The sequence below is a fragment of the Vulpes lagopus genome, chromosome 12, assembly GCF_018345385.1.
Source record: "Vulpes lagopus strain Blue_001 chromosome 12, ASM1834538v1, whole genome shotgun sequence".
Classification (NCBI taxonomy): Eukaryota; Metazoa; Chordata; class Mammalia; order Carnivora; family Canidae; genus Vulpes; species Vulpes lagopus.
The window spans coordinates 45,819,908-45,843,279 of NC_054835.1; the positions used below are offsets into that span (position 1 = coordinate 45,819,908).

Below are 23,372 nucleotides of genomic sequence, written 5' to 3' on the forward strand. Positions count from 1 at the left end.
TTCTTTGTCCATCAATTAAATCTAGATGTTCAAAATGGCATCTGAGGGTCTTTATCAATTTCCCTTTTGTCCAAACCTCACCTCTCCCAGGCCTCTGCTTAGCCCACTTGCCCTGATTCCACCACTGGCCTTTGCCTAAGGTGTATGCCCCATGTGAATGCTTGACTTACAAGGCCTGACTCAAAACTGTTCATTGGACCTTCTGCAAAGCTCCAAGACCACCGAGATGCTCAGTGAATAATAATCCTCCTCTTTAAGAAGCCTCTTTCAATAAACCTCACCCCATTCCCATCTGCTCTTTTAGTGTATTCATTTTCAATCAGTACTCAGACACTTTTCTCAGTGGTCACTCACTAATAGGTGGTTTTCAATCTGTTCTCCCCCTAAGCAGTGCCTATATGCTAAAACAAAAACCAAAAACAAACAAAACAAAACAAAAAAACCTCTCAGGCCCCTGAAGAAAGTACCTTATTGTGTATATTTTTTGTACACCTTCGTATGTACTCCTTCCCCATTTTCCCAGGGCCAGGGCCGCGTTGAGCTTGCCATTTAGGAGCTCTGCATGGGCACTGGGATTCAGCTGGAGGGCACGCGGTAAGGGCGGGTTAAGGGTTGTTTAACCCCGAATGAAACAGCAAAAGACCACCTGAGGGCTCTAAACTCTTGCTCCTCCTCTCCCCACCCCCCGCCTATAAAGACCCGGCCAGGCAACGTCTGGGCTGCCCTTCAGGTAGCCGGAGAGGGTCGGAGAGGGACTGAGGCCACTGGCCAGTGGGACAGGAGCAGAAAGAAGCTCCTGAGAAGAGCCCTGATCTGTTCCTGGTGCAGCACTTCTGCCCGGCTCCGCCCCTCGGAGTCAGGGCCCGCCCCTGCCCCGTCGGGTCGGTGAGAAGTTGCCCCCGCCCCGCGAACCCCGCCCCGCCGCCGCGCGGCTTCTTTCAGCACCGCGGCGCGGACAGCTCCGGGCGGGCGCCTGGGGAGTGAGGCGCTCGCCGAGCCGCCGGCCTGGGAAGGCCGTGCAGGGCCGCGGGGGGTGGGCGCAGGCGGGCAGCAGGGGCGCGGGGCCCCGCGGCCCTCCCCGGGGCGGCGCCCACCCGGGACCGGACGCCGCTGAGCCCCAGGGCAAGCGGAGAAGCAGGGAGCCGGGGCCCTGGTGGCCGGGAGGAGGCTGCCGCCGAAAGATGCCTGTCCGCAGGGGCCACGTCGCGCCCCAAAACACCTACCTGGACACCATCATCCGCAAGTTCGAAGGCCAGAGTGAGTGTGTGCGTTGAGGTGGGGGCCGATCTGAATTCCTGGTCCGGTGGCAGGAGTGGAGGAGACCCTTTTACTTACTTCGAATGGATCAGGGTGGGTCGGGGTCGGGGGTACTGATGAATGCAAAATCCTTCGCTTTAATGTCCCCGGACACCTTCTGTGCCAGCAAGCCCCACTTACCTCAAATGCCACGCTCTCTGCTGGAGCAGCAGAAGCAGAGTGTACTCCCCTCCTCCCCTGAGTTGATTTCTTGGTACCCCAAGGGCTTATCCCCCCTTCTATCACTGTCTTGCTTCCTCCTCCTGAACACCCGCCCCCCATTTCCTCCAGAGATTTCCTTGATCCCTTCTTTTCACTGCCTGACCCTAGCCACTCTAATTTTTCTAGGAGCTCTCACCAGGCCTGGGCCCCATCTGATCACATCCTGGCTCCCTCTTCCTGACTCCCTGCACTGACTCCAGGAAGCCTTGGGCCTCCTTTCCAATTCACTGACCCCATTGCTGCCCTGGTCTTCCCATGACTCTCAGGCCTGACTCCTCCTCCTACACATTTCTGGTCATTGTTCTGATCTCCCATTCTAACCATTACTCTCATTACTTTCAGGAGTCCCATAACCTTCCCCCATCACCCTGGCCTTCTAGGCCCCTCCCCCCCCATCAGACCTCACTTCTCTCCCTCATTCTGGTTATTGCTCTGCTCCCCCATCTAGACACCCCTCACTGCTGCCAAGAATCCCTATGATCTTTCCACCCCTGATTGCCCAGTCTTGGTTGCCATGGGCTTCCCACATCTCACCCCAGGTCGGAAGTTCCTGATTGCCAATGCGCAGATGGAGAACTGCGCCATCATTTACTGCAACGACGGCTTCTGTGAACTCTTCGGCTACTCCCGAGTGGAGGTGATGCAGCGACCCTGCACCTGCGACTTCCTCACAGGCCCCAATACCCCGCGCAGTGCCATGTCCCGCCTAGCGCAGGCCCTGCTGGGGACAGAGGAGTGCAAGGTGGACATCCTCTACTATCGCAAGGATGGTGAGGCTCCCTCAGACTACTGGTTCTGCAGGACCTACTCAGTCCCTGTCTTGTACAGCCAGAGTAGCCCTCAGCAGGGCGCTGACCCAAGGGCCAGAGGCCCTGACAAATCCTGTTCCTCTCTGCTCCTCAGTTTCCTCATCTGCATTGGGGGAGGTGGGGGGAGCAGTGGGCATTGAAGTCAATGAGGTCCTTTCCTGAAGCTGGGGACCAGGCTGACTCACCAACTGATCCTTACACTAGGCAGGGCCTCCACCATCCCTCCCCCATGTTCCCAGTCTCCTGGCTACCCACTCTGTCACTGTCAGCCCCAGCTGTCAGGCAGCTGGAATGAAAATTAACCTTTCCTCATCTCCGTCTGCTCTGGGGATTAGGGGAGGCGTCACCCCCTCAATGCCTCTGTGGGCAGGCCAAGCTCAGTGGCTGCTGGCTAGGAAATAGGAGTGGACCTGGCTCACCCAAGCCTCAGATCCTTGGGGAGATAGACTCTGGAGTTTGCCCTTACCCAGAGGTCCATGCAGTTTGGTATGTCACTGCCAGCCCACGTTTATGGCAAGCAGAACAGAAGCATAGGGCAGGGGCTAAGGACAGAGCTCTTTGGCCCTTTAAGACCCTCCCCCTAGGACCTCAGAGTCTCCACAGTGGGTGGGAGGGAGGGGAGAGATGAGTGGGAACCAGGATTTTGAAAGTCCCTTTGAAATCACTTAATGGCCCCCCAATCTGGTTCTGCATCAGAATTACCTGGGGCGTATTTTCCAAAACACACCTTCCCTAGAGAGAGGCTGACTCAGAGGTGTGAGTTGAAACCAAAGCAGGTGCATTTGGAGAAATCTCCCTGGCGGTTCTGATGTTGTGCCAAGTTTAGGAACCACTGGCTTAGATAAATCCCTTCATTTCATGGATGAAGAAACCAAGGCCCAAGAAAAGGGAGAGACTTGTCCAAGATCCTACTGCTGGGGTCCAACTTGGGGCCAGAACCCAAGTCTCAGGATTCTTTCAAGATATTTGTTTGGAGTAATCCCAAGAGGGGAGATGACCCCAACTGCCTCTGTTCAGAGGCGGCCTTTCTGGAAAAGGCAGGGATGAGAGTCATCTGAGTAAGTGACAGATGAAAGGTAGGCTCCTTTGGATTGGGACTGAGGGGTACCGAGAACCTGGGGCCTAGGGGGCTGGGGCATGTGCGGGACATGGATGGGTATGTGTGCCTGTTTGTGTTTCAAGGCTTCTAGGGTGCTTCATGGGTGGGTCCTGGCTGTCCCCTGGCTGTCTCCTGCTGCTGCCAACCAAGCAGATGCAGGGCTAGTGATTAGGGGACTAGGAAGAATTAGGCTTAGTTTGGCAGCACTCACAGGGTTAATGAAGTCAGAATATTTTTAAAAGCTGTGGCCTCACCTCCTCACATCATTGCAGGGAGGAGGTGGCAGTCAGAAGAGTGAGAAGGGTTCCCTAGGAATAAGATGGGACAGAAGGAAATGGGGGGGGCAGGAATAACAGATCCTTTTCCTTGACCCCAGAGCTCTACCTGGGCCCCAGAAGGGTCTGGACTGATATCAGCCTCCTAAAGATGTCAGATCAGGTCTTTTAGGGTCTCCTCAGCACTTTGCATGTGCCCTGGGCTGGGGCCAGAGATCAAGACCAGGCCTTGGCCCTCTGAGATGAGGATTCAGATCTTCAGAATCTTGCTGGGGTCCTCTGACTATCAGAAGAGACTCCAGGACCTAATCTTGGATGCTGGCTCTGGGTAAAAAAGGAAAATTATCACATATCTTATGCCCCCAAATCCCAGTCTATGCCACCCAAACCTAAGCCCTTCTCTGTCCTGTTACCTATCTACCTACCTGAGACCTACCGGAGATTGGCCTGAAACCTAGAAAAGAGAGCTTCTTGCCCTACATTGCTCTAAGGAAAGGATGTGGTGCTCAGATAGCTTATGTTCGCCTTATGGTCCACTCTGACCACATGATTCTTCTTTTTTTTTTTAATCATATTCACATCTTTTAATCTTCCTGGCAGGCATCCTAATGGTGATTTCTTCCCTTCTTCAGTCAATGCCCCCTCTCACCCCCTCCCCCTGATTCCAGGGAGGTAGAAAAGTGTCCTAAACAGAACTCTAGCTGGTTTGTTTATAATCCTCTTTTCCTCTAAAAGGGTAATCCACTGACAGTTCTCCAAGTCAAAATGAAAGGTCTGTGTTCATGTATCTCCACATTATATAGCAGCACAAAGTTGGATTCAAAGAAGCCAGGGCACTCGGCAAAAGTTGCCCCATGAGATAGGGCTCAGAGACCCCTGAGAACCTGGCTTTTCCTCCATCTGCCTTTACTAAGGAAAGTAAGAATCTAGCAGATAAGGCGGAATGGGGATGTTCATAAGACTAGAACTAATGAGAGCCTAGAGGGAGGGATGAGAGCATTCACATCTCCCTTACCTCCATGCCTGCCCCCGCTGAGCACCTGCCAGAGAAGCCTATGCCTGCCTGCCTTTGTTGGGCCCTCTTGTCTAATGACCTCAAAACCAGCGAGTCTCCTAATCTCCAAGCCACACTAGAGGATGCCTGGGCTCCTCCAGTCCTCAGCTCTGGAGGAGGAGGACAGGGTAAGGACCGAGGTCAGAGGCTCCAGTGTTTCCCCGCATACTCCCACATGAATGCAGAAGCACCAAGCAGGAGGCCACCCTCCCCTGTTACCCTTTTAGTGGCAGCTTTCTTCTGAAGCATCAGCTTCTCCCTGAGGGCTCACTGCAACCCTGGATGGGATGGGCATAGAGAGATGGGGGTGATAGATAACAAGGAGGCTTTGCAAAGGAGAGCAAGGGCCAGGGCAGGAGGTAAGAACAATGGGACACTGAAGAAAGGAGCACACCCAAGAGTCAGAGAAGAGCGGAGAGAAGGGCTGCATCTCAGGGAGCAGACAAATCTACTGCCCTTGGTCAGAGAAGAGGTAAGCACTGGGAGGAGCCCCTGGAAGGGAGAAAAGGCAGAGACTGTGGACCCCCCACCCTCCAGCAATGGGGCAAGAGCACAGGGACATGGCCCCTCCTGGACACAACCTGGGGTGACACATTCACCTACTTCTGGTTGCCCAGACGCAGTCACTTGTGAGCAAGGACAGCCGAGGGATATGGAAAAAGAATGCTCTGAACTCATCCAAATCCTCATAGCCTCCTGTCTGCCCACCCTACAGGCAGCAAGAATGAAGTTTGGGCACAGGGTGCCATCCATAGCTCCCCTCCAGCCCTCACTGCTATGATGGATCTTTGTTCCCAGCCTCAGTTTTCCAAAGATAGCAACAGTGGATGGGTCCAGCCACTTGAACACTGGGCCTTGACTGTTCCCAACAGTACAGAGAGCCTGAAGGCCCTGCCGCTCTGCCCAGCTCTCCCCTCCCTGTCCCCTCCACCAGGCCAGATCTCTTAGTGCCAGAGAGTGAAGAGATAGGCTGGCTTTGGAGGGAACGTCTTGGACCACTGGCTAACAAGACTTCCTGGCTAGGTCCCAGAGTCCAAGCCTCCCCACATCCTGGGCTGACAAGAATGCCAGGCTGTGGTCTGGGAGGCTGAGCCTATAGCACTGTGAGCCCAGGGCTGGTCCCAGAAGCAGGCGGGTGGCCTCTCCTCGGTGTGGATGTCTCCCCCGGGACCCAGTGCAGCAGCTGGCAGATGGCTGCCTGGTGCCTGGGAGTCCGGGAATCTGATCCAGGAGATTCCTGTTCCCAGGGAAGAAGGTGGGAGGGAGGATGGGGGCAGCTCAGTTGCACCCCAGCACTGAAGGTGTGAGGAGGCACTTTGGGGAAAGCAGGATCCTAATGGACCCCAAAGTAGCAAGGCTCCTGCCAACCAGCCTCGCCCCCACTCACATTTACACATTCTTTCATGTACTCAATCAACACAAGCCACCTGGGATAGGTGCTGGCCCCTCACAAACGAGACAGACACAAACCTGCCCTAAGGAAGGGGCGGCTCTGCCTTCTGATTTGCATATTTACTTGAGGCCCCTCCCCCTTAGCATCCTGCCCTTTGGGCCCCATAACACACCAACAGCTTGAGCAGAGAGACAAGGGACCACTGGGTACCTTGAAGAGAGGGCTCATGGGACATCCACCCACCCACTCAGTCCATAGGGCTGGGCTCTGGGGGGCATGTGGCTGTCTTAGCTTTGATTTGTCCCACTTGCCTATGTGGGGGAGACCCTGAAGCCAAGAAGGAAGAACATAAGGCCAACATCTAGGTCTAACCTGTCCAAGACGGTGTGAGAGTGGCAGGAGGGGGCTGCCCTGTCATCACCTTGCTGTCTCATTCCCTCTCTAGACCCCAGGCTATTGCCCTGCCTGCCTTCCAGTCCCAACACTTCTGACCTTCGAGGCCTGGGGCAGCAGCCTGGCCTTCACGCTGGTGTCTTCCTCATCCTGGACCATTCCCTTCTCACCCAGCTGTTATGTGCTGAGTGCCCAGGGAGCCCCACTCCATGTCCCCTTCCAGCCCCAAACAGGCAGTTTCTTAGAACCCCAGGCTCTAGAGAATGGGGGTCTATGTTTGCCTCCCTCCCCGAGGATCCACTGGACACCAACCATGGATCTTTGAGGCCTCAAGAGTCAGATGGTTCCATGCACAGCACTTAGTGTGTTCTCAATGAGTTTCTTCCAGCATTGGGGGAGCGGGGCATTTTGTGGAAAGGGAATATGGGAACTGAACCCAGGGCTAGCCAGTGCTACATGGGAGTAGAATGTCCGGCCTCACCTCCCCACTTAATCCATCCCATCTGCTCAGCTTTAATCACAGCAGAAGCAAACCTCAAGGTTAAACCCTAAGCTGAGGGCTGGGTGTGGACTTGGGCCCGATGCTACATTATCTCCTAATGAGCAGCTAAGCTGCCTTCCTTACCTCTGCCCTGTGGGTGGGACACCTGCTGAGCAGCATCACCAACTCCCTGCCCAGTAGTCCAGGCCTCCTCACCCCATGGCTGTCTTTCACTTGACCTCAACCCAGCCCCCTCCCTGGCTTCCCTTGGCCATGTTTCTACAGGAGAGGATCCCTTCTGTGACCCCTCCCAATGGTGTTTGCAGCCTCCAGCTTCCGTTGCCTAGTGGACGTGGTGCCTGTGAAGAATGAAGATGGGGCTGTTATCATGTTCATCCTCAACTTTGAAGACCTGGCCCAGCTCCTGGCCAAGAGTGAGCGCCGCAGCCTGTCCCAGTGCCTGCTGTCCCAGAGATTCCTGGGCTCTGGTGAGGTGGGGTGCAAGTGGTGGTGGGGATGAGTGGGGGGACCAGAGGAGGCAGCTGGTCCCCTGGCCCTGGCTGTTCTGACCCTGGGACTGGTTTCAGAGGGCTCTCATGGCAGCAGGTCGAGTGCACAGGGGCCTGGCACAGGCAGGGTCAAGTACAGGACCATTGGACAGATTCCACAGTTCACACTCAACTTCGTGGAGTTCAACCTGGAGAAGCATCGCTCGGGCTCAACCACAGAGATAGAGATCATTGCACCACACAAGGTGGTGGAGCGGACCCAGAATGTCACCGAGAAGGTCACCCAGGTACGGACTGCAGGGCAGGGTGGGCGGGGCTGTGCTGGGCCTCGAGGGTCCCTTCTCAGGCCTGGGGCTGGAGGTGGCAAAGGCAGTCAGCTTGTCCAGCCCCCAGTGTCTGGTCTGAGCCCCGGGCTTCCTGTCCTGCTGAAGTCTGATTCTCTAGACCTAAAGGCTTACCCTGGGGTCTCCACCCTGATGGTAGAGCCAGGGGAGGTTGGTGTCAACAGAGCCTGGGAATAGTGCCACATCCTAGGTCTGGAGGCGTCTGGGATGAGGGAACACACAGGCTACCACAAGGGCCTGTTCAAGCCTCTGCCAGTCACAGAGAAGCAGAAGCATAGAGAGGAGGTGGCAGGACCACACTGAGCGGAGATGAGGAGGAAGGATGGAGGGATGCCCCCAGCCCTGCTCCTGACTCTTCTCCCCACCTCCCACCCCCCACCACACCACAGGATCCTTCTGCAAGCCAGGCAGAGGGGAGCTGGTCCTGGCATCTTCAGTTCTCTTTGAGCAACTTCCTGGGGATCATGCCCTGAATGCCTCCCTCCCCTTAAGCCCCTCCTTGGACAGCCCAAGGCAAACCTCTTTGGGTTTTCTGTTTCAGCTGACCTCAGTGTTCCCTCACATGGGGCCTGATGCCCCAGTCCCCCCAACCATTCTAGAGGGAAATGCAAGGTTCAAATGACGAGAGTCCTGCCACTGACTTGCTATATGACCTTGGACAAGTGATCATATCCCCTCTCTGGGCCCCAGGGCTCTCACATTAGGCATTAAGGGGGGGGGGGGCGAGGCCAGGGCTGAGCAAGGAAGTACAGGTCATGGGGAGGGTGTGAGGGCCTCCACCCAGCTTTCTCTGAAGCTTTGCCTTCATGGGGGATGGGGGCCATTCTTCTTCCTCCCTGCCTCCTTTCACTTGTGATGGAGCAGGTGGGATGGAAACTCCCAGTGACCCAGCCCCTCCCCAAACATGAGAACCCTGGAAAGCAAGCACCCCGGGCTGCAGGGCTGGGCCCTCAGAGGTCAGCAGGGTGGCCCAGTAGCCTGACTGCGGGAACTCCACCAGGACCACTCATCCCAGGGCCCTCAGGTTGACACAGGGGTGATGGGGACTGTTAGACTGGCGAGTGGCCCATGAAGACTGAGAGGCCTGGCTGGGGCCTATGGTCCCTGCTCTACCCAACCCACCTGGTCCTATCCGACTCCCTGCCCCGACCAGTCTTGGCTTTGCTAGCTCACCCTAAATGAGCCCTAAGGTAGGAGAGGTGCCTGATAGAGCTTAGAGCAGAAAGCTGTATGAGCTCAGAGTAGGGCAGTCACCCTCACTTCAACCAGGGCTCCAAGGGCTGGAACCTCACATCTGAGTTCCTACATCCTGAGAACCCTGCACCTCTGGGCAACACTGAGAAGGGTCCTCATGCTGGCTTCAGAGGCAATGGGAAATCGTGGAGGTGTGTGTGGTGGGGGAGATGGCACCCCTGTCTGGGGGGTCCTGGGGAGGTGGACATCCTCTTCTTATCTACCCCCAACCCTCTGAATTCCTACCTCCTCCCCTCTCAAGCCCTATGATTTGCTATTCCAACTTGGTGTGTTTGTTTTTTTTTTTCATATGGTGTGGTTTTTTTTTTTTTTTAAAGATTTTATTTATTTAGGAGAGAGAGAGAGAGAGAGAGGGAATGAGCTAGGAGGAGCAGCAGAGGGAGAGAGAGAGAAGCAGACTCCCCACTGAGCAGGAAGCCCAATTCAGGGCTGGATCCCAGGAGCCTAGGATCATGACCTGAGCCAAAGGCGGATGCTTAACCGACTGAGCAACCCAGGACCCCCCATCTTGGTGTCTCTTGAGCAACCAGGGAAGGAGAGGAGTAGCTATGACAACTCAAGCTCTCATGACTCATTCAGCTCAGTTGGCTAAGGTCACTGCCTTGAGTTGAGCCCCAATGTGGACTAAGTGCTGGGCATATAAGATGGCCTGTTGTTCAGTGGAGAATAACTGTGTTCAGGGGTGTTTACAGGGGACAGGGAGAAAAGTCAAGAAAGAGGGTCAGAAGAGGCTTCCTGAGAGGCAGAATAGAAGCTGAGGCCTGAAAGCCGAGTAGGGACTCACTGTAGGGTGGGGACACTGTGACCCCTTCTAGGTGTTTAGATGGCTGATTAGGGACCCACAAGGTGAAACCAGCTCTTTAATGGATCTTGTCTGTTAATGGATTTGGTTTTCAAGGTCAGAACCTTATATTGCAGATTTTCTTGAACCAGGGCCATCTGCCCAGGCCAATCCAGTAGTGGTGGTCCGGTCAGCGGGCCACCCCTCAGGCTCCATCTTTGTTGGGGCAGTGCTTGACATAGGATGAGTCAGGAGGAGGATTTACCGTAGAGTAACACATGCCATTGAGATGCACCATGTCATTTAATCATCTTTTTATGGAGTTGGTTATCCTTTGTTATTCATTCTGCATGAGGCTTAGAGAGGTCGTAAAATTAGCCCCAAGACAGACATATTGCAACATCAGAACTGGGATCAACCTGGAAGTTCTGGCTGGCTTAAAACACATGCCCTTCTTGATGCCCCGGCTGTTTCTTGTGTTGGGTAGCTGGCCAGAGCCTGGGAGTATTGGGCTGAGCCTGGGGACCCTATGTTGGCCATAGTCTCAGAGGCAAGGGTGGGAGGGGCAGAGCAAAGGGGGCTCAGCTGAAAGTAATGAGCAAAGCACCCTTGTACATGTGCAAAATAGTCGGGGCTCTGTTGTGCCCAGGATGTATCAAGGGCTCAGATTAGCTACATGCCTCCAAGTTTGACTCTTCCAATGGAAGGCTCTGTGAATCAGCCCCAAGGAGGCCCCTCACTGGTCTAGACTCCACAGGGCCTTCAGAAATGAAGAGGTTATTCTGGGAATGACTTGTTCCCATCAGAAATCCTGACCATGGGGAACCAAGCCCACCGGAAAGGACCAAACCACCAGCTACCCCCTCGTCTAGGCTCTTCAAATGACCCTGAGCCTAGTCCTCCCCTGGCCTCCTCACCCTCCTCCCCCAGCCCTGTCTTAACTCCAAGTTGGCCTGTTTGTGAGGGAGTTGGGGAGCTTCCAGCCTGGGATCAGCCTTCATCCTATAGCCCACCTCCTCTCTGCACTTCCTCCCAACACACCTATCCCCTTATGAATTTGCCCCATACACACTCTACCCCATCTCTGCTTCATTCCCTCTGTCCCCACAGCCCCCTTCCCAGGCCTCATCCCAAAGCCTTCATCCCTCCCAATCGGTTTCACTAGTGACGGACACCCTGCTGATTGCCCTGTGGCCCCCACCCCCAGGTTCTGTCCCTGGGTGCCGATGTGCTGCCGGAGTACAAGCTGCAGGCACCACGCATCCACCGGGGGACCCTCCTGCACTATAGCCCCTTCAAGGCCGTGTGGGACTGGCTCATCCTGCTGCTGGTCATCTACACGGCCATCTTCACACCCTACTCGGCTGCCTTCCTACTCAGTGACCAGGACGAGTCTCAACGCGTGGACTGCGGCTACACCTGTAGTCCACTCACCGTGGTGGACCTCATCGTGGACATCATGTTCGTTGTGGACATTGTCATCAACTTCCGCACCACCTACGTCAACACCAATGATGAGGTGGTCAGCCACCCTCGCCGCATTGCCGTCCACTACTTCAAGGGCTGGTTCCTCATTGACATGGTGGCCGCCATCCCCTTTGACCTGCTCATCTTCCGCACTGGCTCTGATGAGGTGAGCAAACCCTCAGGCCAGCTGCTGTGGCCATCCCCTGTGCGCCAGCCTGGGGCCTCCCAGCTCCACAGTCCTGCGTACAGAGAGCACCTGGCATTAGATACCTTTGCCAAAGCAGGTGGGGGACCTCAAACATGTGCCATCTCCCAGCCCTGGAGAAGGACCAGCCAAGGCTGTGCCCTAGACCCTATGATCCAGAATTCTGACCCTTCTGGGATGGGCACGCCTATAGTCCCAGCCCCTTGTGCTGGCTTCTAAAGCCCACTTACCCTGGAGTTGCGAAGGGAATCCATAGACTGCTTCTGCAAGGCAGCCTGCCACCCCCTGCCACCCCCAGACCCTCCATTATGCCCACTCACTCCCCACAGCTGACATGAAGGCATTTTCAGGCTCTTCTCATAGCTTTTAATCCCACTGAGTCCTTTTGCCCACGTCCTTGGGATCAGCTTTCAAATCAGCTCTGCCTTCTGTGCTCCAGCCACCCCCTCAATAGCCTATCCAGTGGGCAGTGTCCATCTGACTCCCATGCCCGCCCACTTCCAGCCAATCTATCCCCGTTCTCTCCACTTCTGCTGCCCCTGGCTGAGCACTGAGGAGCCTTCTTAACCACCTCTGCCCCACCCCTGCACCTGCCAGCCTCACCCCTCCACACAGAAGCCAAGACCAGCTTCAGATAATCTATCTGACACTGTAGAACTTCAGTGGCTCCCCAGTGGCTTGAAATAAAAGCCAAGCTCTTTTTGGGCCTCAAGGTCCATAGGAGCAGCCCCTACCCACCCACCTTCCAGGCTCATTTCTCACCACCATCTTCCACTCTGCGCTCCAGGAGCAGCACTACACTTGGTTTCCCACATGGGCTGTGCTGTTTCACACCTCCACACCTGGTTTGGCTCACTCTACTCCTGTGCCTAGAATGCCTTTCCCTCTCCCTCCTGAGGCCTGCAGACTCAGCCTCATCTCTCAAGATTCAGCTCATGTGTCACCTTCTCTATGAAGCCTCCCCTGCCCTGCACCGCAGAATTGACCTCCCTTTTCTCTGCACTCCCCTGGACTTCTGTCCTCACAACCATAACACTGTTTTGAGCTTTAGGCTGAGAATTCCTTAACGTCCTGCCCTGGGCTGCACTGTGCTGTGCGAAGAGCCCAGAGCAGCTGCTCTATAAGTGTTTGTTGAATGACTGTGTGACCATATGCACAAGTGGACAAATGTGGTCCTAAGGGCAGCCTTTCCAGGGCTGACTCTTGGCCCCATGGTCCCCTCCCTGCCCCTTCAGACCACAACCCTGATCGGGCTGCTGAAAACGGCAAGGCTGCTGAGGCTGGTGCGTGTGGCAAGGAAGCTGGACCGCTACTCTGAGTACGGGGCAGCTGTACTTTTCCTGCTCATGTGCACCTTTGCACTCATTGCACACTGGCTGGCCTGCATCTGGTATGCCATCGGCAATGTGGAGCGGCCCTACCTGGAGCCCAAGATCGGCTGGCTGGACAGCCTGGGCGCACAGCTTGGCAAGCGCTACAATGGCAGTGACCCAGCCTCTGGCCCCTCGGTGCAGGACAAGTATGTCACGGCCCTCTACTTCACCTTCAGCAGCCTTACCAGCGTGGGTTTCGGCAACGTCTCCCCCAACACCAACTCTGAGAAGGTCTTCTCTATCTGTGTCATGCTCATTGGCTGTAAGTGCCCAGACCTTACCTATGGCATTCAATTTTTAGTTTCATAATGAGACATAACACAGTAACATTGTGTGTGATGGGGAAATACCAAGCAGGCAGCACAATGAAATTTTGCATATGTACACCTACTATACACAAAATTTACCATACTTACAACCCTTGCTATGTGCCAGGCACCAGGGCCAGCTACATTATTTGCAGGGCCTAGTACAAAATGAAAATATGAGACCATTATTTTTAAAGTCTTTTTTATTTTTATTTTTATTTATAATAGTCACATAGAGAGAGAGAGAGAGAGAGGCAGAGACACAGGCAGAGGGAGAAGCAGGCTCCATGCACCGGGAGCCCGATGTGGGATTCGATCCCGGGTCTCCAGGATCGCGCCCTGGGCCAAAGGCAGGCGCCAAACCGCTGCGCCACCCAGGGATCCCCATTATTTTTAAAGTCTTAAAGATTTCAAGAATGGTGACTTCAGAGCCAGGAATCAAGCATGGGACCCTTCTTAGCACCCAGGAAGCTGGCCCCTGCCAGGCACTTTTGTAAATGCTTGTCCAATGTGCACACTTCATTTTCGTCACTATCCTATGGGTGCCATATTACAAGCCCAGTTTACAGACCAAGAGACTGAAGATCCTAACTTGCCAGGGATTACATAGAGACCCAATTTTATCGCAGGGGACCAGCTCCCCTGGCTATGTGTGCTCCCAGGCCCTGCACTGTGCTGCCTACTTCCCAAGACACCTCGTCTAGCAACACAAGAGTCAGTGTGGAATTTTACACATAGATTAAGTTGTCATGTTCAGGGTATTTAGAGATGTGAAAGCCCAGAGAAACAAAAACAAGAAAAAAAAAATGGGTGAAAACAGAGACCCAGAGTTTTCCCTTTATTATACTTTTTTTTTTTTTTTTTTTTTACAACTTGAAGGACAAAACAAATCTGTACTAAAAAAAATCATTGCCCTAGTTCTCAGGAGTCTGGCCTCTGGGCCCAGGAAGGTGCCAAGAGACACAAGACAGAGGGAGGAGGGCAGGAAGCCCAGAGGCTTTTGTCCCTCGTGTGCCCTGGCGCTGTTCTGGGCACTCTGACTTGGCCCTGGACAGCGGGGCCCCTGATCAGAGAGGGCTTCTCGGGAGAAGGATGTCTGGAACAGGCCCTGGGGTGCTATGGCCTGGTGGGGCTGTGGAGGAGCTCACTACCAGCACCCCATGTACGGCCCCCCGGCTTCCTCACCCCAGCCCTCATGTACGCCAGCATCTTTGGCAACGTGTCTGCCATCATCCAGCGCCTGTACTCCGGCACTGCCCGCTACCACACGCAGATGCTGCGTGTCAAGGAGTTCATCCGCTTCCATCAGATTCCAAACCCCCTGCGGCAGCGCCTGGAAGAGTACTTCCAGCATGCCTGGTCCTACACCAACGGCATTGACATGAACGCGGTGAGCCCCTGCCGCCCTACCTCGGGTGGGGAGGGCGGTCCAGCTCAAGTCCCAGCTCCGGCCCAATGCCCCGGGGGAGGCCGAGGTCCTGCGGGCACAGGGCACCCCCAGACCCCTCCCCACCCGTTCCTCCAGCCTCCCGCTGGACGCGGCCGCCCCCTCGCAGGTGCTGAAGGGCTTCCCCGAGTGCCTGCAGGCCGACATCTGCCTGCACCTGCACCGCGCGCTGCTGCAGCACTGCCCTGCCTTCCGCGGAGCCAGCAAGGGCTGCCTGCGCGCCCTGGCCGTCAAGTTCAAGACGACGCACGCACCGCCCGGGGACACGCTGGTGCACCTCGGCGACGTGCTCTCCACGCTCTACTTCATCTCCCGTGGCTCCATCGAGATCTTGCGCGACGACGTGGTCGTGGCCATCCTAGGTGGGTCAGGCAGGGAGGCCAGAGCGGTATGGGTGAGTGTGATGGAAGTAGAGACGTCCTGCGTCCGGATGATGGTGGCACCTTTTACGGGTCTGCCATGTGAGCATGCCCGGTGGAGAGCTTTATATCCAGCTGACGGAATCCTTAAACCCAACCATATGTTCCATTTTCCTGATAGGGAAGTAGAGGCTCAGAGAGGTCATGCTGACAAGTGGCCAAACAGGGATTCCAGGGCTACGTGTCCGATTCTGAGTCCGGGAAGGGTACTACCTTCTTCCACTCTTGGGGAGCTCAAGAGTGAGAGGGTGAAGGTTTATCTTGGGTGGAGGGAGGACCCCAGGCTACAAGGACAGCTGGACACTTTGAAGGAAGGATATGAGCACTGGACAGGGGACAGATTTTGGAGCACACTCAGCCTCAGCTACTCACCAACCATGTGACCTTGGGCAGGTCACATCACCTCTCTGAGATGATTCTCATTTTCCATGCCTTCTCTCTGTCTTTAGCCCACCCCAAGACCCTGATCAGGATGTCAGCCTCTTCTTCCTTTGGTCTCCATGGCTGGGCTCTCCTCCAACCGCAATGTACAGAACCCCTCCAGTTCCTCTGTTCAGTACTCTCCCTTTGGCCTGGCCTTGGCTGCTGTTCACCAAACATGGGCTCAGCTTTCTTTTCCTCACCCTATACCCTCACCTGAGCTGCCTTGTTGCTCCTGCAATCTTAGTCTAATCTATGCCTCAAGGAGCCCCAGAGTGTTGTCCTGGCCCCAATCTCTCCTTAGACCAGAATATTCCAATCCTTCTTGGGTATGGCCACCATATATTCCACACACAGACCAAACAACATGTCTCAGTCTGAAATCAGCATCTTTCCTCAAAAGCTGTTCCTTCAGAATCCCCATCACTGTGAACTGTCTGTTTCCAGGGCCAGAGATCTGGGGGTCAACCAAGGGAGCACCCCTCATGGGGAGACATGGGAAGATTTTGAACAGAAAAGGAATATGCACAGATGTGAATTTCAGGTCACTGGCAGAAGCTGGAAGATTGGGGAGGGGGGTAGACCAGATGCAGGGACACAGGAAAGGAGCTCTTGACACCTCTCCAGGAAAGCTCCACAGAGGGCTGGAGCCAGGCAGGAACAAGGGGATGGATGTGGGACAGAGGGTATTAATGAGGGGAACAGACAGGAGTCTGTGGCTGCCTGGATGGTGGGACTGGGGGAGGAAAGGAGAAGGACACATGCTGCCATTCTGCTTGGATCACTTGCCTGGCAGATCCTGGGCATCCTTTAAGGCTGAGCTCAAGCCATGCCTTCCTCTGTGAGACCTTCCCTCATTCTCAGCCTACCTTAGGACAAAATGAGAGGATTTCAGTTCTCTAACTGAAACTTAAATTGGACTAGCTTCTTAATTATTAAATATTCATCATCCTTCCCACGTGGATGGCATTTCTAAGTGGAAATGGACATTAGATAATAATCCTTCACCTGCTGAATCACCATCATTTTACAATGCTGCCCAGATTTTGAGCTTATGGGTTTCCTATGTGACTCTGGTAAGTCCCTTCCCTCTCCGGGCCTCATTCCCCTCCTCCAGAGCAACCTTTGATCCTGTTCTCTTGGGCAACAGGTCTTGGCTTTCATCCACCATTGTCCATGCAAACCATTAGCACTCCTGGACTGAGGGGCTGCACTTTCCTGTGGGGAGTGGACGTCAGGCAATCATGGTCCCTGGCACCCCAGCCCTGGGCTCTCTGTCTGTGCTCACTGTGCAGCACACAGCTATTTCTTCTGCTCCGATTGCCTTTCTCCTGGGGGCTGATCCCTCATTGTCATAACCCAGCCCCCACTTCATGTCCTCTGTAAGTCCCTCCTCCCTTCCTCCACCATCCCTGGTAGATTTAGCCCTCCCTGTTCCTTAGCTCCTTAGCTCTTGGTTCTCCCCTGTCCTACGGCTCTGTAGATCATCTGCAAACCAGCTGGTTGTTTAGGTGCCTGTCTTATGGAGCTTTGGGGGCTCTTTGTGGGTGGGACAGCATCTTATTCTTTTTTTTTTTTTCAGCATCTTATTCTATGTTAACATCCTATGGCCAGCACAGTGGGCCTGACCCCAGGGGGGCCCGCTATCCTTGCCACATGCCCCAAGTATCACCAGCATATGTCCACTCTGGGATATCCATCCCCCCCATTGCCTTGCATCAGCCTGTCTGGTGCCTCTTACTATTTGAGGCTGTTTCTCCAGCATCACATCTGTTCCTCTGGACGGTCCAGTGTGGCAGGCAAGGCAGATATGGTTATACGGTTATACCCATTTTAGAGATGAGAACACTGTGGTCCAGAGAGGGGAAGTCACTTCCCTTGGCTTCCTCTGCTAAGGCCATGCTGGTTACCTGGCCCCATAGCAGGGTGTGGGAACACAAAGAGACAGGAGCCTCAGATCTTGCCTGGGGAGCACTGGGGTGCTCTCACAGTACCACCAGGCTGAGGATCGAGGAAGAGATTGAGGTGGGAGCCTTTGGTGTCCCTTCCTGCCCATTGTCCCCTGGAATGGGGGGTGGGGGGCTGGACAGGAACAGTGCCAAAGAACATGGAAAATAAGAGGGGGGCAGATTCTGACAGAGGGTGGTCCTGAGAGGCCTACAGACTGGTTTGTGTGGGGGGACCCACATACTGGGACAGGTATGTGCTCCCTGCAGAGCTCAGAGAACAAAGGAAAGGCAGGTTTCACATCAAACCACTCTACATCCCCAGCCAGCACAGCCAACCTTGACCCCAGAGCATGATCCCGAGCACCAAGCCCCAACCTGATGGGATCCTTGAAGTGGGGGAATTGGTGGTACAGGATCAAGGGTCCCTCAGGGAGGCTCTTCCAAGGAGACCTTGGAGCCAGACCCTGGAGAGACTTCCTGCTCCTCTGGCAGGAAAGAATGACATTTTTGGGGAGCCCATTAGCCTTCATGCCCAGCCGGGCAAGTCCAGCGCAGATGTGCGGGCCCTGACCTACTGTGACCTGCACAAGATCCAGCGAGCAGACCTGCTGGAGGTGCTGGATATGTACCCTGCGTTTGCAGACAGCTTCTGGAGTAAGCTGGAAGTCACCTTCAACCTGCGGGACGTGAGTCAGGGCTGGGTGGGCCAGGGAGGGGAATGGTCTTGGCCAGCTGGTAACGGGCAATGGAGGTTGCTGAGCACTTGGGCTGCCTGGCCTGAGGGAACCCATTTGACCACCTTCCTTGCTCTCAAACCCATCCTGCATCCCACACCATAATTTCTTCTGTGTCTACACCATTATGGCCAACATAATGCTAAGGATGATGATTATCAAGTACCAACTCCATGCTGAGCACTGGGCTTCTTTTACATGATCTCATTTAGTCTTCTCCTGGCACACGGTGTTATTTTTCCCACTTTCCAGATGGAGAAACTGAGTATCAGAGAGGATGAGTAAATTAACCAAAGCCATACCTCCATATAGTAAGCCAGACAGTCCAAAGGTTGGACCCAAGTTTGTGCGACTCCTTGGCTGAGGCTTTTTCCACCCCATGGCACCAAGCTGGAAGGGGAGCAGTGTCTACCATCCAGGGGCTCACAGAGCCAGGTCCCAGGGGTGCAAATAAGTGATAAAGCAGCCTCTCCTCTCAAGCTTATCACTCAGTGGAGGAGTTTATAACAACTCAGGGAAAATAAAGAGCCTAGTTAAATAACCAAGGAAGTCATGAAGAGGTGTGGGGAGACCAAATTTCTATGGAAACTGGAGTTACCAAGCAGTGGGACAGCCAGTACAAACTGGAAGTGTCCAGAAGGGACTGTATGGATGAGGCGGGGGGGGGGGGTGTCTGGAAACAGTTTGTGTGAAGGAGGGGGCAAGAAAGGGAGGACTGCAAGGAAGGCTTCTCCCCACCCACCCCCACCCCTACCAAATCTTGCTACTCAAGGCTGCCTCTTCCAAGACTCATGGTGGGGTGGGGGCAGGGCAGGGGGAGATCTGCACATCTCCAAGCCCCTGTTAATCTCCTGCCCACCCACACAGGAGACAACCTACAGGAAGCTGCCGGGAGCTTCAGGGGGAGCCCGGCCACCTGTTACCACTTTCTCACCTAGTTGTCTCAAGGGCCTTGGGGGTGGGGGTGAGGGACAGGGGAGAAAAAAAGATGCCTCGTCCCAGCTTTGGTACCTATTACTTGATGCTCTTGTTCCCCACAAGGCAGGCGGGGGTTTCCAGTCATCACCCCAGCCAGCTCCAGGCAACCAAGACCACCAAGGCTTCTTCCTCAGTGACAACCAGTCAGGTAGGCAAAGCCAGCCCCCACCAGTGCCTGCCCTACCCCAGCCCGAAGCCCCTGCCCAGCCTCTACCTCTTTCAGGTCCTTCCCCGATCTGCCTCATCTTGGGAGAGGCCTCCTTAGCCCCTTGATGAGAGGCGAGGTGCTTTCTCTCCTAGGCTCAGTAATAGACACCCTTGTCTCCTTCCTGCCCCTGTGTACTCAGAGCCTGAGTGAGGGCTCTTCCCAGGGATGGATATGGGCCAGCCCACTGGGGTTCCACATCAGAGCACCAGGGGATTGGCTGGGCTGCAGGCTCCTGGACAGTGAAGCCAGGGCTGGACTGTCTCCATCCATCTAGCATCCCCAAGCTGGAGCCCTAGCTCTCTTCCCAGGGCTACTGGGACTTTCTGGGACCTGGAAGGCAGACCTTTATGGGGATAGGACCTTATTATACTCCAGGGGGCCCAGGTAAAGAGATCCAATTTTCCCATCCTGTGTTCCCATGGCCAGTAGGGGAAGGGGATGGGCTCTGTCTAGGCCATGCCTGTGGATCCAGCCGGACCAAAGCTCAGGCTTTCTTTTCCTTCCTACAGCTGCAGCCCCTTCCCTGAGCATCTCAGATACATCTGGCCTCTGGCCTGAGTTGCTGCAGCAAGTGCCCCCAAGGCCAAGGCACAGCCCCCCAAACCCTCAGGGAGACCCAGACTGCTGGCCTCGGGAGCTAGGCTCCAGGCTAGAGCAGCTCCAGGCCCAGATGAACAGGTGAGTGTCCTGTGGGCCAGGGGTCCCAGCGGCTGCAAAGAGCAGACCCAGCAGTGGGCTAGCCACGGGTGCCCCCTCTTGGTGACTCAGGGACATCACTGGGTACCCTGTGGGTTTTAGAATGGCAAGCCCTTCTCTATGTCACTAAGACTAGTTCTTTGGATGGCTTGTCCTAACAAACCCCGGAATGGGCCAAGGAAGCCTTTTTGGAAGAGGGGCATAATGTGGTGCAGAAACAAATTCCAGGGGCTCTTGGAAAGGGGGTGTGGCCCGTGGATGGCAGGGCTTTGGTGGTAGAGTGAGGGCTTGGGGCAGGATAGTCCTAGGCTCCAAATCTACCTCTGCAACTGACTAGCAAGAGTGTGGACAAGTTACTTAACTACTCTGAGCCTCCATTTGCCCTTTCATGAATTGGGGATAATCAGAATACCCATACCAAAGCTTCCTTATGAGGGCTAAATGAGTGTGCACAGTGTCTGGTCACTGTTATTATTGAAGTCCGGGATATGCTAAGGGAAATTTTGGCAGGGGCTGTGGATCACAGCAGGGAAATAACTTCTAGTAGCTCCCAGGCTATCATTCAATCCAGCAGGAATGGCATGCAGGCTACAAAATTGAGAGCTGCCCTCAGGCCCTGAACTGTCCTCCCTTACCCTGATGCTGACTCTGACTCTGACCTTGACTGTGGGGCTCTGTCTGGCAGGTTGGAGTCCCGCATGTCCTCAGACCTCAGCCGCATCCTACAGCTCCTTCAGCAGCCCCTGCCCCCGGGTCACACTGGCTATATCCTGGGAGCCCCTACCTCCGATGACCCGGCCTTGTTTCCTACAGCCTCAGCCACTCAGAGTCCAGGAACAAGGTTGCCCCAGGGCAGTCTGACTCCTGCCCAGGTGAGCAGATGAAGGGATCCCTGGGGGCTTTCCTGGAGGTAGCTGTGTGTCTGCCCCACCCTGAACTTGGTTTCAATGTGGCATCAAGCCCAGGGCCCCTGGGGTCTGAGAGCTGCTGTGGCTTCTGTTGTCCTCCTTTATGTCATGACAAGCAGCCCTGACAGGTGGTGACAAAGCCTGGACTGTGACCACAGACCCCACAGCTGGGGCAGGGGCAACAGGACACAGCTCCTGCCAGTTCCCATCTCTGAAGTTGGTGGCCTCTTCCTTTCTTGCCCTCCACCCCCATCCCCAGGTCCCAAGCTGTGGTGACTTGGACGAGTTTAGGCTGAAGCAAAGGAACTCCTCCTCCAGGGTGCCTACCCTGGTCACGGCCACAGACAAAATTCTCACACTATCCTCAGAACGGGAGCAGCCTGAAGGGATCCTGTCACCCCGAGCCTCACCTCTTCATCCCCTTGAGGTACAGGGACTCATCTGTGCTTCCCGCTTTCCCTCCCTTCCTGAACACCTGGGCCCCGTCCCCAAGCAGCTGGAGTTCCAGAGACATAGCTCAGATCCTGGATTGACAGGGAGTTAGAACTATTGAAACCCCAAGAGAAAAGATACCATGAGGGGACTGAAGGTGGGTGAGAGTTAAGGATTTGGGGGAGGCAGACAGCTGCCAAATTGGCCTCTGAAAAGCATCCCCCTACCCTAGCTACAAACTGCCCACCCAAGTGACCCACAATGGCATGGGTGAAGAGGCTTGGGACTTTCCTAGACTCCTCTAGGGCTCTGTTTAGACAGTAGGCCTAGTGGAGGGTGGGTGAAGCTTGGGGGTTGAGGTAGCTTACAGGCCAGAGGACTCTGCAAAGAAAGAAGTTTCCGATCTGTGTGAGAACCTTGCTCTCGGCTGGGTGCTATCACAATGTGGCTCAGAACTAGCCACCTCTTCATGGCCTAGCACCCAAGGTTAGTGAGATCTCCTGTCAAGAGACTTTGAACTGGCTGGGGATGAAAATGTCCTCTGTGGTGAACACATCAGGGCACAGAGCTCCAGCCCCCAGCCACTCTGCCCCTCATGGTTCTATAATAACCTTTGGGACTCTACCAAGCAGTGGAATATCTCACAGCTAATAAAGTCTGCACATTTCACGTTGGGCAGGGTGTGTTATTTACCTGAGGGTCATCAAGTCCTTGACTGTGCTGTGACTCCAACAGCTGTGGTCTTCTTCAAGCCCCTCTCACAGGATTTGTGTGTTGCGGACCTGAACGTACTCTGCTGGGCCCAGGAGCAGCCAGGAGCATGGGGCTTTTAACCGGGCTGGGGTAAAGGGAAACGGAGAGGCTCTGTCTTAGTCACCATCAAGAATCATGACACGAGCCAGCTTCCATAGTGCTCACCCTGTGCCAGGACCCTGCTGACAGCTCTGCAGATATGAGTTCACTAAGCCTCACCACAATCCTATGGGGTTCATATTGTTAGTTCCATCTTAGAGATGAGGGATCAGGAGAAGAAAGGCTAAGAAAGCATAAGGGGAACTTCTGGGGTGCTAGTATTGTTCTTTTTTTTTTTTTTAAGATTTTATTTATTTATTCATGAGAGACACAGAGAGAGACAGAGACATAAACAGAGGGAGAAGCAGGCTCCTTGCAGGGAGCCCAATGTGGGACTCCATCCCTGAACCAGGGATCACACCCTGAGCTGAAAGCAGACAACTGCTGAGCCACCCAGGCATCCCTGCTAGTACTGTTCTGCTTACCGATCCAGTCTCTGGTTACAGAAGTGTGTTTCAGATTGTGAAAATACATGCACTTCTTTTTTTTTAAAAAAGATTTTGTTTATTTATTCATAGAGACACACAGACAGAGGGGCAGAGACACAGACAGAGGGAGAAGCAGGCTCCATACAGGAAGCCTGATGTGGGACTCCATTCCGGGTCTCCAAGATCACACCCCAGGCTGCAGGCGGCGCTAAACCGCTACGCCACCGGGGCTGCCCAATACATGCACTTCTATGTGCAAATTATACTTCAATTAAAAAAAAGGAATCTTGCCTAACATGGGAAAAAAAGGACACACTTTCAACCCAGATGGTCTGGCTTGAAAGCACGTGCAGTTAATCACTCCAGTGAAATAAGCTGGCCAAAAAATACCTGGTCACCGATCCTTAGTCCTTTTTTGGTGTTCTTTGAAAGAATTTTGAAAATGAATCCCTCCTATCACATACACATTTTTTTAAATTAACACTTGAAGTATTTTATTGATAAGCTTAACCAGTTGCAAGCATGTAATTTCCAGGGTATTGTGAATATTGATACTTTAGAAATTGCTTCATTTAAATTGATCCAATTAGGCCCACGTAGCATAGTGATTTGAGAGCCAACACCATTCTTTTTTTTTT

The 23,372-nt window shown here is 54.4% G+C and overlaps 1 protein-coding gene across 2 annotated transcripts; it reads left to right on the forward strand.

Annotated features, from left to right (window-relative positions):
- Window positions 1-1,181: 1,181 nt before the first annotated feature.
- Window positions 1,182-21,661, forward strand: KCNH6 (potassium voltage-gated channel subfamily H member 6). Of its 2 annotated transcripts, XM_041726339.1 has the most exons (14): window positions 1,182-1,257; window positions 2,058-2,288; window positions 7,349-7,510; window positions 7,610-7,818; window positions 11,118-11,543; window positions 12,818-12,972; window positions 13,132-13,217; window positions 14,454-14,653; window positions 14,820-15,072; window positions 17,991-18,184; window positions 19,274-19,358; window positions 19,928-20,096; window positions 20,800-20,986; window positions 21,282-21,661. In XM_041726339.1, the coding sequence occupies exons 1-14, from the start codon at window positions 1,182-1,184 to the stop codon at window positions 21,564-21,566; spliced, it is 2,718 nt and encodes a 905-aa protein (XP_041582273.1). In that variant the 3' UTR covers window positions 21,567-21,661. The 2 variants fall into 2 exon arrangements, with proteins under 2 accessions (XP_041582273.1, XP_041582272.1); XM_041726338.1 differs by having other exon boundaries at window positions 12,818-13,217.
- Window positions 21,662-23,372: the final 1,711 nt, after the last annotated feature.